This window comes from Chanodichthys erythropterus, chromosome 11 (genome assembly GCF_024489055.1).
Source record: "Chanodichthys erythropterus isolate Z2021 chromosome 11, ASM2448905v1, whole genome shotgun sequence".
NCBI lineage: Eukaryota > Metazoa > Chordata > Actinopteri > Cypriniformes > Xenocyprididae > Chanodichthys > Chanodichthys erythropterus.
The window spans coordinates 41,395,309-41,411,806 of NC_090231.1; the positions used below are offsets into that span (position 1 = coordinate 41,395,309).

The 16,498-nt window shown below is 37.3% G+C and overlaps 1 protein-coding gene across 15 annotated transcripts in view; it reads left to right on the forward strand.

Moving 5' to 3' along the window:
* clcn3 (chloride channel 3) overlaps nucleotides 1-16,230 on the forward strand; it is a 104,480-nt gene extending 88,250 nt beyond the window's left edge. For 7 of the 15 annotated variants that reach the window (XM_067399851.1, XM_067399848.1, XM_067399850.1 and 4 more), the window contains 5 exons: nucleotides 2,453-2,639; nucleotides 2,718-3,116; nucleotides 5,186-5,402; nucleotides 9,176-9,251; nucleotides 13,848-16,229. In XM_067399851.1, coding sequence (XP_067255952.1) covers nucleotides 2,453-2,639; nucleotides 2,718-3,116; nucleotides 5,186-5,402; nucleotides 9,176-9,251; nucleotides 13,848-14,012 — 1,044 coding nt within the window. In that variant the 3' untranslated portion in view covers nucleotides 14,013-16,229. Of the gene's footprint in view, nucleotides 1-2,452; nucleotides 2,640-2,717; nucleotides 3,117-5,185; nucleotides 5,403-6,930; nucleotides 7,333-9,175; nucleotides 9,252-11,470; nucleotides 11,517-13,847 lie in introns of those variants that run through there. The other 8 variants (XM_067399856.1, XM_067399859.1, XR_010896362.1 and 5 more) reach the window with 7 other exon arrangements.
* Nucleotides 16,231-16,498: the final 268 nt, after the last annotated feature.

The following is a 16,498-nucleotide window of genomic DNA, read 5'->3' on the forward strand; positions in this document are numbered from 1 at the left end:
CCAATCACGGCAATGCATCACAAATGCTTAAACTTTTTATGTAGCCACGCAACAATAATTTCAGCATGCATTCACTGTATACACAGGGACGTGATGTTGTGACGCGATTTTTCGAACGAATGCTTCACCTAAAATGCACCGCAATGCAAGTGATGCAAGCCAAATGCACCGTTCTATTGAAAATTATTGTATGTAGGCTATTTCTGCCGTACCAAACTGCCATGAAGCAACTGGTCTGACTGGGGCGTCACTCTTCCTCACACACGGCATGTGTTTTTGTTCTCTGGTAGGTAATTTGCAAGCCTTTTTTTTATGTTGTATTAAGACGACAAAACTAAGGCCAAATGGCCTTTACTATTTAAGTTTGTATTCATAGTTTTACATGTTATACAAGTTGATTTAGCTGTATTGTTATATAATTGTTGGCACTGGCACTTATAAACACTAAATGGGTAAAAAATTGCAATAAATAGGCTTAGTTTTGGAGCCTAATGTTGGTATTGGAACCAATACCTCTGTTTTTTTTTTAGAAATAAAAGCCAAATGCTTGATCATTTTACAGCCACATCATTTTCGCTATGCATTATTTGTTTTGGTTGTTTTAAAAAAATGTATCCGATTAATCGATCGATTAAGTGCTAGATTAATCGATTACAAAAAGAATCGATAGCTGCAGCCCTACATATTAGTCTGGGTAAACCCAGCCTGATCTGCCAGCGATTTTATTTCGCTCTGCAACTCAGTCTGGAAACCTGTGCATTCACTTCTGCTGCGCTGTTACACTTTTGCGGGAACCAATCACAGACTGGCTTATCCACCTTACTCGCTATTGGCGGGTATAACACGATGACGATAGAGAAGCGACGGCAAGCAGCTTTCAAACTCTATCTGATCTACCCATCTCTCGCACGACCGTCACAAAATAACAATGCACAATCACAGTGACGCGATTATGTTAAGCATTTACCTTATCTGAGAGAAATGTAGCAAAGCATTGATCCGACAGTCTCTTCATAGGAAGATTACAAATGGCGATTGATGACACACAATGATTATCTGCTGTTATTTTGGTGGTTTGCTTCACGATGTGAGTACAGGACTCTTTTACTTCAATGCCCCTTGATGGTAGACAATATTTTTTTAATTTGCTCTATATGTTTCGTCTCCCTGCTTCTTGAATCTCGTGCCGCCTGAGCTGACTGGAATTCTTTTGGTTGTCATGACAGTGACCTAGTTTAGGGCAGCTATATTCCACGTTAATTTACACAGAACCAGAACAGTATCAGAGTCGCCTTTTAACCTCTCGACGATGCTGAATGACTTCTTTAGTTAGCAAACAAATTGCTCGAGTGTGTGTAAATACCGATCACTTTCATGTTTTTTTGCACAACCTGCAAAAATCGCTTGATGCTGATTGAGACAGGGTAAACCTGTCTAGAGTTTTCACATTGCTCTGCAAAGTACGTCACCCGGATCGTTGATCTGATTGGTTGAAGGACTATCCAATTGCGTGACTAATGCTCGTTGATCACGCCTCTTGTGCAGTAGGAAATACATAGCAAACTCCCCAGACCAATGTTCAATTTTAAATTGAGCTTGGTCTGGTGATAGCCAGACTACAATCATATTAATTACGGTCATGTGTCCGACTTAAAAAAAAAAAAAACGATACCATTGTGCAGCATTTACCTCAGTAAGTTGACTGAGTGAATCTCGTCTGAGCTTGTGCGATTGAGTGAAGGTGGGGCCAATTAGCATATTCATAGATCTGCATATAATAAATGAGGCAAGAGTATAAAGTTAAATTCAAGCTATTTTAAGGCATGAAGAATTTTTTTCACAGGAAAAAAAAGTTTAAATGTTTCATTTTGGTGATCAAAGATGACTTTTAAGAGATAAAATTATTTACTACAGGGGATTTGTACCAGGGGGACAAACCATGTGCAAATTCATAAGTCACACCATTGTATTGAGTATTTTCTCCTTAAAACTGCAGTAAACCAAAGATCGCCTGTTTCCTAACCTCACAAACATGTAACCAATCCCATCACATCAACATGTGGGCGGTGCTTCTCTCTACTGACTTTCTATGATGATCAAAGCGTTCCAAACATATGGCTGAATTAAACCAGTATTTCTACTTGTCATTGTGTAGCGTTTACTACAGTTGAGCAAGTGGATCGGGTATTCTGAGCTGGTGTGAGTGGAAGCAGGGACTAATTTGCATATTCATGGATACACTAAATAAAGCAAGGGAGAAGAGTTACATTTTAACGCATGAAGAAATTTTCACAGGAAAAATCTTTTAAATATGTAATTTTGATTATCAAATATGAGTTTTAAGGGATATAATTATTAACCTCAGGGGGACTTAAATTGACATAAATTATGTTGCAATCCACAAAAATGTTCCTAAAACATACTTCATTGACTATATATTTGTTCTGCTCAGGTGCCATCTGGTCTGTTCATCCCCAGTATGGCCATCGGTGCGATCGCTGGGCGGATCGTAGGCATCGCTGTAGAGCAGCTGGCATATTATCACCACGACTGGTTCCTGTTTAGAGAGTGGTGTGAAGTGGGCGCTGACTGCATCACTCCGGGTCTTTACGCCATGGTGGGCGCTGCAGCCTGTCTGGGTGCGTATGTATGCATACTTTCACCTTTCTTTGTGTCTTTTGCAGTCTCTCTAAACTGTAATATCACATCTGCTGTAGGTGGCGTAACCCGAATGACGGTGTCTCTGGTGGTCATAGTGTTTGAACTGACCGGCGGGCTGGAATACATTGTTCCTCTCATGGCGGCAGTGATGACCAGCAAATGGGTGGGCGATGCCTTTGGCAGAGAGGGAATTTATGAAGCCCATATCCGTCTGAACGGATACCCCTTCCTGGACGCTAAGGAAGAGTTCACACACACCACGTTAGCACGTGAAGTGATGCGTCCTCGGCGTAGCGACCCGCCGTTGGCCGTGTTGACGCAGGACGACATGACTCTCGCCGAGCTGCAGGCCATCATCTCTGAAACGAGTTATAACGGCTTCCCCGTCATCGTCTCCAAAGAGTCACAGAGACTGGTGGGCTTTGCTCTGCGCAGGGATATAACGATCGCAATAGGTAACAGAAAGACATGCACAATTATAAACACTTTTAAGGGGTTAAATGTTAGTCTGCTCACTTTTTTTATCTAATATGCTGATTTTGCTGCTCAAAAAACATTTCTGTATTTTCTGTATTATCAATGTTCATAGATGCAAATTCCTAACCTTTCAGTGACAACTCACCTTTTTGAGATCAAAATAAGTCACCTATGTGATTTGCATAGATGCAGTGAGAAAGTGTTTTATATGGGTTGGGGGGTCTTAGAAGGGTACTTGTGAACTTACAAGGGTAAATAAAGAACTGGTTGTTTCAATAAGTACTGTACAGTGCTTTCTTTACTCTTTACTTTAAAAACTATGTCTGTAAAGGGTAATATTTTATGTATTTGAGGTCTGAGGTCTGGGATCGGTGAAGAGGGAGAGGGCAAACAGTTTGCAGTGTAGCACAGAATTGCCGTCTAATCAGCCAGTACCCTCATAAATAGCGTGCATAGCACTTCATCTTTTATAACATGATCCAATGTTGATTTTGGTAAAATGTTATTATTTGTTTTTTTATTTTTTATTTTTTGTCATGAAAAATTACAGTTTTGGACATATAAGGTAATAAAAAATAAATAATTTCAACTTATCTTAATTGTTATAAAAAAGTTTTATTTTGTTAAAGCTGCAGTCTGCAATTTTTTCCTCTTTGTCGCCATTTTTGTTTGAAACCTGCAATTGCAGTTATACGTGGAACAGTTATCTGTACATGCGTTGTGCATCGGCACAGCTTGTCAGCGCAGATGAATCTAATGTTTGCTGTCAGTCACCGCACCGGTGTGGATACTGAACTTCAGAATCAGATTCTACATCTTGAAAGTATGACCAATCTAAGAATTTTCACTGGAAAATATCATCTGAACAAGTAAAGGCCCCGGTATACTTCAAATGAAGTTCTTTTTTGTTCTTCGTTTAGGGGTAAAACGAAGTTCAAGTTTTCATCTGCGGAGATCTTACCTCAATGAATTCAACACACGATATGACTCAAAGACGCGACCCACGCGAGTGAAGGCGGAGCCTCAGCGCACACCTCCTATTACGTTATCGCCACGGACCAATGGTAGTACGAAGGTGTTTTGCAGCTGAAGCAAACTTTTCTTGAAAGTTCGCTTTGTCAAGCTGTTTCAAACTTCCAAAAAGAACACAAAACAAACTTCTTTTTGGCCTGATTTTGTTCGAAATGACGTCACATCAGTTCGTTCTTCGATTTCGTTTGAAGTATACCAGAGACTCAAGTAACGTTTCTGCCATTTTTGTTCTGACCAACTGAGGAAAAACGTATTAGGCCTACAATAAATCATGCTTCCAATGATGATTAAATCTAACGATCGCTTAGCTCGGATCACACCAAATAGTGCAAATTATTATTATTATTGTTATACTTTGTTCTCAAATTGTTAATGTTAACAACATCAGCATTGCGTGACACTGTATTTAGTGTGTATTAGCGTTACCGGTAGATTTCAATTTCTGTAGCCACTCCAGTCCAAAGTCTTTTGCTTTTGACTACAGGTGAATCTCCAGTTGTCACTGATGATTGTAATTTGGACCTTTCTGGATTACAATCTGCCATCAAAATGATAAGTTTAATTATTCCAGCTGCTGTGAGAGCAGGCTATAAATTGGCTACTACCAGCAGCATCCTCACGTGATAAAACCGGCTAGCCTGGACTCCTTTCTGTTTACGGACGTGACGTAATGACGCATGCTCTCCTGCGGAAATCCACCATGTCGCTCTTACTATAAAACATTATTACAAGCTTACTGTTGAGAATCGAGATAAGATAATGAGATAGTTTTGAAAACTGGCTGGTTAGGTACTTGCTCAGAAATTGATTTTGGATAATTTTTAACCAAAAAAGGTACGGACTGCAGCTTTAATTTTTCTTTTTCTCTCTCTTTTATTTTTAGCGTAAAATGTGACCTATTTTCACAAAATTCACACATTATATTGTATTTACTTACTCTAGAAATACACATCAGTTTCTCTGTCTACAAATAGACCATTTAAGATAACTTAAAATATTTTGTTTCTTTTTTCAGAAAATGCCCGCCGTAAGCAGGAGGGAATAATGCTGAACTCGCGGGTCTATTTTACCCAGCATGCCCCGACCCTCCCCGCAGACAGTCCGCGGCCACTGAAGCTCCGCAGCATTTTGGACATGAGCCCCTTCACCGTCACTGATCACACGCCGATGGAGATCGTGGTGGACATTTTCCGCAAGCTCGGCCTGCGCCAGTGCCTTGTGACACACAACGGGTGAGTATCTGCGGGGACGATTGAGTCTCTTTCTTCCTCCTGTGTTGTGTTTGAAATGGATTTCAACTAACCTCCCATCAGCAGACACACACACACATCTGCTGATGGGATTCATGGTGTCATTCATCTAGGAATTCACATACTGAACCTCGTGCCTCTCAGCAGTTTTTCTTCTGTTAAACCACTGTCTGAACACACGCACCACGACCAAACTCTTGTTGCTGCTGCAGCCCTGACAGTATCTACACGGGCTGGACGATTTTGAATATTCTCAATATATTCGCAATGACTTTACTGGTGATACAAAAATAAGCAGCATTTTTATTTTTATTTGTACATTTAAGTTTATTAAAAAGTGTCATTAGATTAGATTCACAATCTGCTTGTCTCATAACAAGTATAAACACATTTAGAGTTGAATAAGAAATTTGGAATAATTATTATTATTATTATTATTATTTTTTATGTTTTTAAACAAGCCCTTTATGCTCACCAAGACTGGACAGTCGCAAATTCAGCTTTGCATCACAGGAATAAATTACATTTGAAAATATTAGTGCTGTCAAATCGAACATAAAAGTTTGTATTTACACAATGTGTATGTGTGTGTGTGTATATTTTATATATATATATAAAAAAATATATATATACAGTAACGTGCAAAAGCTTTACACCGTGTCCTAACCAGACGCGATGTGATAAGATTCCAGAGATGAGTTTGACCAAAAAATTTGACTGTCCACACTAGATGCGACGCGACAATGAGAAGCGATAAAATCAATTAAAAACCACAGCCAATCAGAAGAGAGTGTGGGTGGCTTGGCAAGAGCAATGCGGACATAATGATAAGGGCAAGTACATAGTAAAATTTATAAATATTAAACAATTTAAACATTGTTTAAAGTACATACGGAGTGACTGAACCAATCTTTGTCATAGAATACACTTGTTTGTTCACATTGAGTTGACAGTTTGAACATTTTTGTGCCCATTTATTTATTTTCAAGATCTGAGGTGAATTAGCCAGTGTTGTTTTCACTACAGCTAAAAAGCTGGGAACACAGAATGATATTCAAACTCGCGTTAGATGCTTTTAACATTAAATAAATCACATAACAGTACCTGATATTATCATTGCCATACTTTATGTTGTTGTTCCAGCTGTGACGTCGCGGAGAAATAGAAACCGTTTCTAAAATAGAATATTCACGTGTCGCCGTCGCGGCTGGTTAGGACAAAAACTCTGATTAACATGGAAAAGATACCTTTCATTGCGTCGCGTCTGGTTAGGACAGAGTGTTAGGCACCATAGTATTTTCACCAACCCAAAAAATGAATTTAAGGCAGTTATTTATATATTTTGCTGTAGTGTGTTAGTAGGAAATGTCAGTTTACATTTCCAAACATTCCTTTTGCCATTAATTGTAATAATCCAGTGAGATTTTTGCATGCACAAGGAGTCTCACAACAGCTGGTGCACCACACAGAGATCTGATCTTACCATCATCGAATCCATCTGTGATTTCAGGAAGAAACGGATGACTCTGAGATTAACTAAATCCAGAAGAACCGTGGCTGTGCCTCCAAGACGCTTGAAGAAACCGACCTGCAAAGCTACAGTACTGTGAGAAGTTTTAGGCACTCGTGTTAAAAATGCTGTAAATTGAGGATGCTTTCAAAAATACTGTCATAAATAGATTTTATTTATCAATTAACTTCTATTCAATTACCTAAATCAAATCAATATTTGGTGTGACCACCTTTTGTGTTTAAAACAGCTTTTGTCCAGGTACACTTGCGCATCATTTTTCAGATAGCTTTGCAGGTCGGTTTCTTCAAGCGTCTTGGAGACCCGGCCACAGTTATTCTGGATTTAGTTAGTCTCAGTTTTATCTGTTTCTTCATGAAATCACAGACGGATTTGATGATGGTAAGATCAGATCTCCGTGTGGAGCACTTCTTCTGCATACAAAAATCTCACTGGATTATTACAATTAATGGCAAAATGAATGTTTAGAAATGTGAACTGATATTTCCTACTGACACACTACAGCAAAAGATAAAAATAACTGGCTTAAATTCATTTTTTTGGGTGGGTGAAAATACTGACATGCCTAAGACTTTTGCACAGTACTGTATATAAATATAATAATATATATACACACATATTATGTAAACTTTTGTTAGATTTGATTAATTGCTTTGACGGCACTATAAAATATATTAAAATAGCAAACAGTTTTTTTTAAATTGTAATATTTCACAATATTACTGTTTTTACTGTATTTTTGATCAAATAAATGCATCCTTGGTAGGACTTAAATAAGAGAAACCTTAAATATTAAAAACACGATGAACAATAATGTATTTTCCAGGAATCTGTTTCAATTCTGTGATTTAGTGATTCATGCCATCATCCAAAAATAGCCACATTAACTGTGATGCATATATATTTATAAATATATTGGTAAATATTGTTTATTACAATTTAATGTTAATTAGTGTCACATTTATTTCCATTTTTTTTCTCCCAACATTTTAATTTACTTGCCAACAACAGCTGTTTGGTTGTTTAAGCAAATATTAAGATATTCATATATGTATTAAATATTGTCAGAGGTTAAAACATATCTACTAAAAATCTGATATCTAATATCTAAAAAAATTGAGTTTCTCCAAACCATGAGTTTCTCCTCATTGCAGCTAGAGGGAGTTTTAAGCTTTAAGGGACTCAAATAAAGCAGTTACTTTGATCCCTGAAGTGTGCAAATGCTCAAAATGCAAACAGATGTCAAAGGCCTGTTCCCACCGAAAAAATAATAATAAAAAAAAGCTTAAAAAAAGAAAAAAAAAAATCACAGAGGAAAAGGTTTGTTAGCAAGATGTAAAACCAGATCATTCAAATGCTTTTGCAGCCAAAAGCACATCTGATAATAATAATTTCACTTACTTTAATGCAAAACACAACAGTCCAATTATATGTACTTTGCATTAAAGCAGTAAGACAACTTATCCAACAACACTTGTTTTAAAGCAATACAGCCTGCAACTTTAGTCCATACGTCTGCATTGTTTCATTTAAAACTTGTACACTGAATAGTAGCGATACACTGAAAGGATTTTTTTACTGAAAAAAAAGAAACTGAATTAATAATTAGTAATTAATAATCAGTACTTAAAACAAAATTGTATGTAAACAATTAAACTGCACATGAGGCCTTTTTTATTAACTTTTTAATTATATAATTATCTTTCTACTCCACTCTGTTGTTGAAATATAAACATTTAAACAGTGGCTATAATAACGTTTTTAATGACATTTATTCAAACATACATTACATAATGAAGACAACAGTTTGCAGACAAGTAAACATTGGACTTGACCACAAAAAGACGCACTGACTGAGTCTAGACCTTATTCTGAGTTACAGATAACGGTCCCATCTCCGGAGAAAAATAATAATCTGACTGCAGAAATGATTGAGTAATTTTTGTTCCTGTACGGTAAAGTCAAACACGTTGCTCTCTTAATCCTTTTTTAATCATTTTTATTTCACACACATGGTGGCGGCTAATACTTGCAATTTATATTATATTCAGTTCATTTGTTTAATTGCAACTCTAAACACCTGATTATTTTGATAATCTCAGTAAATTTCTGTTGATATTGCTTCTGTTGTGTTGTTATTCTTATGTTGTTTTTATTTTTTTGTACTTGAGTTGTCGGTGTAATTTTTGTTGCTGAGTGATGGTCGTCACGGTGTGTGTTGCAGGATTGTATTGGGCATCATCACAAAGAAGAATATTTTAGAACATCTGGAAGAGCTCAAGCAGCACGTGGAGCCCTTGGTGATTAGCCCCTCCCACGCCCCTCCCACTCTGCCTGTTAGACTCCGCCTCTTAGGAGGGACGCATGAAACTTGAGTGAAAAGACAGACAGTTCTGAATGGTTGCCCTAAAATAAGTCACAATTTCAGCTAGTTATAGATTAATACAGTTTATCTGTTGTTGCATTTAAGTTACTTAAATGTCAATTCACTTTCACTGATGTCTGTCAGAGTTTTATACCACCTAACTATCAGTGAAATTGATCTCATTTTAAAATTAAATGCACAAATGGATTGTGCGACAAAACTAAAACAGCAATCCTCTTGAGGTGGTCGAACTGTCCTACATGCGGGGTCCAAAATTAACACTGATCATTTTTTTTAATATATTTATAAAGATAAATTTGATGCTCGCCGTCACTTACACTTAAAAAGATAATCAAATGGCTTATTGAAGTCAAAATAAAGCGTATATTCAGCAAAAATGTTTACAATGGGACTTGATTTTATCCATCTGCAAACTATTTAAATACTTGGTGTAACGTAACAGAAAGGAGGTTTTGTTAAAGATTACCAGAACTCTTTGGAGGAACAACAATACATAATGTGCACCAAACTTTCTCTGTATTAAGAAAGTAAAATAGGTTCAGCATTCATTCCATGTTGATGTCATTATTTTTAAGCAGCATTGTGAAGTTAGAATATGGCCGCATTTACATTACATGGTTCAATTGACCCAAAAAATTTTTTTCTTTCCTCCCATGTGGCACAGATCGGATATAACCCACGTACGTGTAAGCAGGACAAAAGCACATGGAGTCCGATATTCTCGGATCGGTTTCAGGCCTCATTCATATGTGGAAATAAATCTAATATGAATCTGATACGTGCATTTGCTTCTACCATGTAAGCAGACACATCGGATATTTCCATGTCAATGCGAGCCGTATGTCGTCGTAAAAGCGGCGGTGACGAATGACAAAAACTCAGGTGGACTCAACCGCGATCACATGACTATTTTCAATGGCGCAATGGAGGACGAAGGACCAGTGTTTTGCTGACCTTTAAAGATGGTGCTGATTCTGCGTCCATTGCAAATCACGCCATTTTTACTTCTTTTTTGGCCTAACCTTTTCCGTGTTAGTACGTCTACCTTGCATTGTTTTGCCAAGTGTATAGTGTAAATGCAAATATCAGATATGGGTCACTTTTAAAGGTGCAGTTTGTAAATTTTAGCGGCATCTAGCTGTGAGGTTGCGAACTGCAACCAACGGCAGCTCACCCCTCCCTTTTGAAGCAAAATAGAGAAGCTACAGTGGTCGTCTGGCCGAGACAAGTCAAAGATGTCGTCGTCTGAGAGAGAGAGTATACGTTAGCCAGTCAAGTAATGAGGTTTCTTCTTACTTCTAACATATTACGGTCTCTGCTTCTAATAAACCAGACGACTGCTAATACTACTACTACTTTGTGCATATTCAACGTAGTGACGATGCAAGCTGCCTCTAAAAACATGAACGATTTAGAAGAAGAACAATATAGTGATGAAACATGCTCTGTAGAGTGTTTGTCCATTTAGGGCTGCTGTAGAAACATGCCAGCACATACTGTAATGGCGACTTGACATGGAGGGAGGGACCCGCAGTGTATGAGATATAAATGGCTTATTCTAAGGTAATAAAAACATAACGGTTCATTATGTAAGGTCTTTTATACACCACTGAAAACATAGTTATGTATATTATTCTGCATTTCTGTCAATAGATCCTCCCAGATTTTACACATTGTACCTTTAAAACAAGATGTAAACTGGTCGTAAAAAAAAAAAAAAAAAAAAAAAAAAATCAGAAAAGTCAACAAATCGGAATTGGACCTGCAGTGTTATTGCGGCCTAAGACACTGTGATCTGTGTTAAAAGCAGTTACATTTTGGACCCTGCTTCCAGGACTTTATTCCTCTGCAGACATCATGTTTCTTGTAAGACTTGCTTTCACTCAGATTGTTGCTCCTGTCCTCGACAATCCCAGCAGGATAGAGTAGTCTGTCACATTAGCCGTGGTGTCTTTGAAATGCACCTTTATGTAGACCTTCCCTTTCAGTTCTGCATTGTGCACGTGTACTCACAAAGCACATCTAATACACATGCCGTGATGTCCTTCATCTAAATTTGATTTGTTTGTTTTCCTTTTTGCTTATTGCTAAATTCCTCTCGGGGCTGCCTGGTCTGCGTCCGCTGGGCTACAGATCGATGACATCTGACCCCTCGCGCAGCTCCGCCCCTACACGATTGGCGAGTAACTGTCGTGTATAGCGGACTATTTTCTCATTCACCAGCATATATTATCTATTCATCTTTGTAGTCACAGTAGCTGTTAATAGGATGATGTGTGGTTACCATGTTGATTTGGTGTTACTCTAGAATCCTAGCACTTCCTGTAGTATGTAGTTAGCAATACCTGTCCCCTAAACCAACAGTCCTCACCTGTCTCAAGTCCCACACCCTGTCCTCTTTCAGTTGTCTGATGTATGAGCTTTTCACTTTCTTCCTGTCCGCAAACATCTTGCAGACATTTCACAAACATTTCACAAAGGTTTGACAATCGTTTCACGAGCGTTTTATGCCTCTAGTTGGATGGATTCTCGCATTTCCGGCCCTCGTCAAAATTGTCACACCTTTTATCTGTGATACAATCTGTCATCAAGCTTAAATCCCTTTTTCGAAAGCAAAATCAAGAGCATATTTAAAGTAAAAAGTTGGTTGAACACCTACATTTAGAAAGTTTATCAAGAGAAATTAGTTTGGGTACAGATACTGTATCCATCTGAAAAAAAGAAAAAAAAAAACAGTGTTGGAGGTAAAGTGTTACAAGTAACGCGTTACATAATCGCATTGTGTGACTAGAAGCCTGTTACTTATAAAACAAAGTATTGAGTTACTTTTTTGAATTCACACTATAATTTTTTTTTCTTTCTTTTTTTCTTTTTTTTACACTTTTACACTAATAAACATACAAAAGCAGTGGAAAGGTAACAATGTGGTGTAGTTACATTTTCTTAATACTTTTTATGAGTAATGTAACACCTGCTGTAATGCAGTAATGTCACTTTGTCTGTTGAACGCCATATTTCAAAAATTTATCAAGAGAAATTAGTGTTTGGGTACAGATATTAGAGATGCACTATTATGAAAATTTTGGCCAATATAGATAATTCATTATATTTGAAGAACGATAAATTGGGCGATAAATGTAAATCCAAATATAGTGATGCTTTGATATGTTGGCCAAATTTTCTTATTAGTCCAATAATGATAACATTAAAAATGAACATATATCGGCCAATACCAATATTGTGGCTGATATATCACGCATCCCTAACGGATACTTTATACATCTAAAATAGTGTTGGGGGAAAAGCATTACTAGTAACACATTTACATAATCACATTTTGTGTCTAGCAACCTGTTATTGAAATTATTGAGCTACTTTTTGAATTCACATTATAATGCCCAAGTTATTTTTATACACTTTTACACTAATAAACATACAAAAGCAGTGGAAAAGTAACAATGTGGTGTAGTTAAAAACTTTTTATACTTTTTATGAGTAATGTAACACCTACTGTAATGCAGTAATGTCACTTCCCGTTAAACGCCCATATTTCAAAAGTTTATGAACAGAAATTAGTGTTTGAATACAGACATAGATAAAGTGTGTTGCAGGTAAAGTGTTACAAATAAGTTACATAATCACATTGTTTTAGAAGTAACAGGCTGTTACTTATGCAAAGTGTTAAATTTACACTAATGCCCAAGCTACTTTTACACATTGACATAATGTACAAAAGTACAGAAAATAATAAGTGTTCTTGAAATAAATTGATTTTTTTAATAAAGTAATGCGTTTGTAGAAATATTGTAACACCTACTGTAATACAGGTACATTTAGAAAAGTCTAGAAAACACTGATTTGATTTTATCTAGATTGAACTGTTATTATGAGTAAAATGATGTAACACTTAATATAACTGACATTGTGTTTGACATTTGTCATGTTTCACTCATTTGCAGCATAGACACAAACTAGAAAAGCAGTAACGCAATAGTACTTTTTCAAGTCACATTCCCCCAACACTGTGAACAAATAAAATGCACTATATCTGTACATCCTTTAAATATGCTATTGAATTTGTGTTGGAAAATTAACTTCACTTTCTTGTTCACCAAGGCCAGAGTGTGTGGATGAGATGGAGGCGTTCACTCACTCTGTTTCACTTCTGTTTCGCAACACTTGCTTTTCACTGTGTAGGTGCTGTCGGCTCATAGAAATAACGTAGCGTTTCCTGCCCTGAGTAACACGGCATAATCTTCCACACTCTCTGCCCTTCTTTAAACCAGAGACTGTCAGCTGTCTGTTGCCAAATTTCATCAAAATTCGAGCAAAGATTTGATTCTGGATCAAAACATCAATTCAATCCATCTCTGAGAATGTATTCTACAAAAAATGTTTTCATTGGGACCTTCCTGCAAAATTTGGCAACAGAAAAAGATGGCAGTTCTCTCCACACTTGTCAAATGTACGTAGTAAATTTCTCTACCTCTTTCTGTCTCTCTTTTTGTAGGCGCCTCCTTGGTATTATTACAAAAAAAGATATCCTCCGTCATATGGCCCAGATGGCAAACCAAGACCCCGAGTCCATAATGTTCAACTAGCATCCTCCTCTTCCCGATATGAGGAAGATGAGAGTGAAGAGGAGGTCCGTTTACTGGTCAATTCATCCCTCTGACCACACGCCCCTATGGTACCCTAAACCACCCCAGTAAAAACAAAAAAACTTTGCCAGATGGGACCCCAACCTGGTAACAACCTCTGGATACTTGCACAAGACTCCAGAAGGAGACTTTCAAGGAAGAGCCTGGCTGCTTGAAAAACTTGAGAGTTTTGGGAAAAGCTCAAGTCTCGTATGCCCCAAGTGGAGAAACTTTCTTCAAACGCTAACACTAACTCACACACGCATGCAAAAACACCCACCTGCTGTCAACACACCTTTACTTCCGCCTTTGGGTCCTGCTTCTCTGACCTCTTAGCCTCCTGCCTGAGAAAATGTCCAAATGAGGTGAAAGGTCAAGATGAACCGCTCGAAATGCGAGGAGGGACCTTCACCGCAAACCGCCGTGACCCCTCACTGCCCCACTAAACACCCCAAAATGGACTCTATAACATTGTTTACTTGTTGTGTGTGTGGGAGAGATCCGGGAAAGAGACGGTGAGTTAGATTGTGTTTGAACGCACCCCAACATTCCAATCGGGATCTTATGCTGTGAATGTGCTGTGTCCCATACGTATGGATGCGTTGCCCATGCAAGTGAATTTTTATGAGTGGTCCGTGAGGATCAAGTATTCAAAATTGTGAGAGGATCAAAAATACAAACGTGGGTTTTATGCTACCTAGCAAAAGGATGTTGGAGGAGAACAGGGTGAAAATTCTCTTCATTCATCGTCTTCAACCTCTTCAACACTACGACGGCCAGTCTAAAGTGCAATGGGATTGTGGGTTGTGGGTTGAGTGCCCATGCTTTATGAAGATTTGTGCTTTTGGTTCCTGGGAATGAAAAACAAAAGACACTTTTCTTTTACAGCTGCTATCCTGGCTACTAAATTTAAATGTACTTTGCAACTCCAAATAGTTTGAAAATAAAAATGTGACTTGACCAACTGTTAAGTTTGCAAACAAGCATAAATGTTCAAACTGGTAAATGTTGGCTTCAGTGCAGTTAAAAATCACAATTCTCAGTATGTTCATATTTCATCTCATGTGATTATAGTCACTACTGCTGTTCATCCTTTCCTAACCAGTCAAATGTTTGAAGGCTCTGAAATTAAGCGACAAAATCGTACATCCGCATTTGATGGCTAAGAACAGGCTAAAGGATAAATCTCACAAAGAAATGCCCATGTCCTATTTTATCCCCCCCCCCCCATCCCCCAACCCCATGAAGACAATAAAGCCCGTTTTGAGACCATTAAGATTTTGCATTTGGACACATTTTCATGACAGCAAACCATATATTACCAACAAATTGTCATCACTGTACTGAACTTAAAACCAAACCATCTCAACAATGATTTTAGCATAAATTGTGTAAATAAATTTGAATAAATGGAAAGCACCATAATGTATACAAAAAAACAAATTAATTGTCCAAAAAGCAGGCTTCATTATGTTAAAATTTCCGCTTGTAATTTTGGGATGAGATATTACCCAGACATTTGACAGTTTTTTGTGAGAATACAAAACAACACATAAATACGTGGTACTTATAAACCAACTGAAATGTTTTTGGAGATACTGAACCAATCAGATTCAGCCATGACTGCAAAGTTTCTTATTGGCATTGAAAAAGTGATGATGAAATGTGACTTAGAAATGAAGCTCTAGTTCATTTGTGATAACTGCTGTTGGCTCCTCCAGTTTTTGTTTTTCCTGGGAAATACATGGAAAAGTTTTGCGCAAATTTGACACTTGTGGTAACCATTGCTGTGTCCCGTTCTGTATGTCAAACTACATATTCTAACCTACTAGTTGCACTAGATCATCGGTTTTCCTGTAATTTAATTTTAAATTACATATTAGCATGTCATTTCTTTTTCCAAAATAAGGCCGAAGTGTTGTCTTTTTACAGATTGGTGAAATTATGTACTTTTGCTTTTAATTTCATGGTGACCAGCATTAGAACTTTTCCCGCTTATAATTAACAGTAAATGAGCAGGTGTGGGCGGGGCCTCTGTTCTAATTAGCCTTTGATGTTCCTTCTGTTAATCAATGAAGAAAACAATGTTGTTATATATTGATTTTTTAATTTTTTTTTTTTATTTATACTAGTGCTAGAGTTGTACAATATGGAGAATTTTACGTATGATTGATGGTTTGATTGTACATTTAAAGATTAAATTGTTTTAAATGAAGTATAGATTCTGTGTTTGTTTGCTCTCTCAGTCTGCGTACGGCGATGACGGCCATGAGCACAGACCTCAAGGACACATGTTGAGGCGCTGCTTTAGTGTGAATCAAAGTGAACGTATGTATTCCAGTAAGGGAGTATGAAATCCATCAGCTTCAAATTTCATTAAATGAAGTGTCACAAGAAGTTAAATGTTGTAAAATTTTTACATAACTTATTTGAGTAAAGAGTTTGCCCAGATGCAGATGGGGAGTGTTTCAGAGACATGTTTGAAAAGTTCTGTTTGGTGATGACAGTTAAATGGTTAATT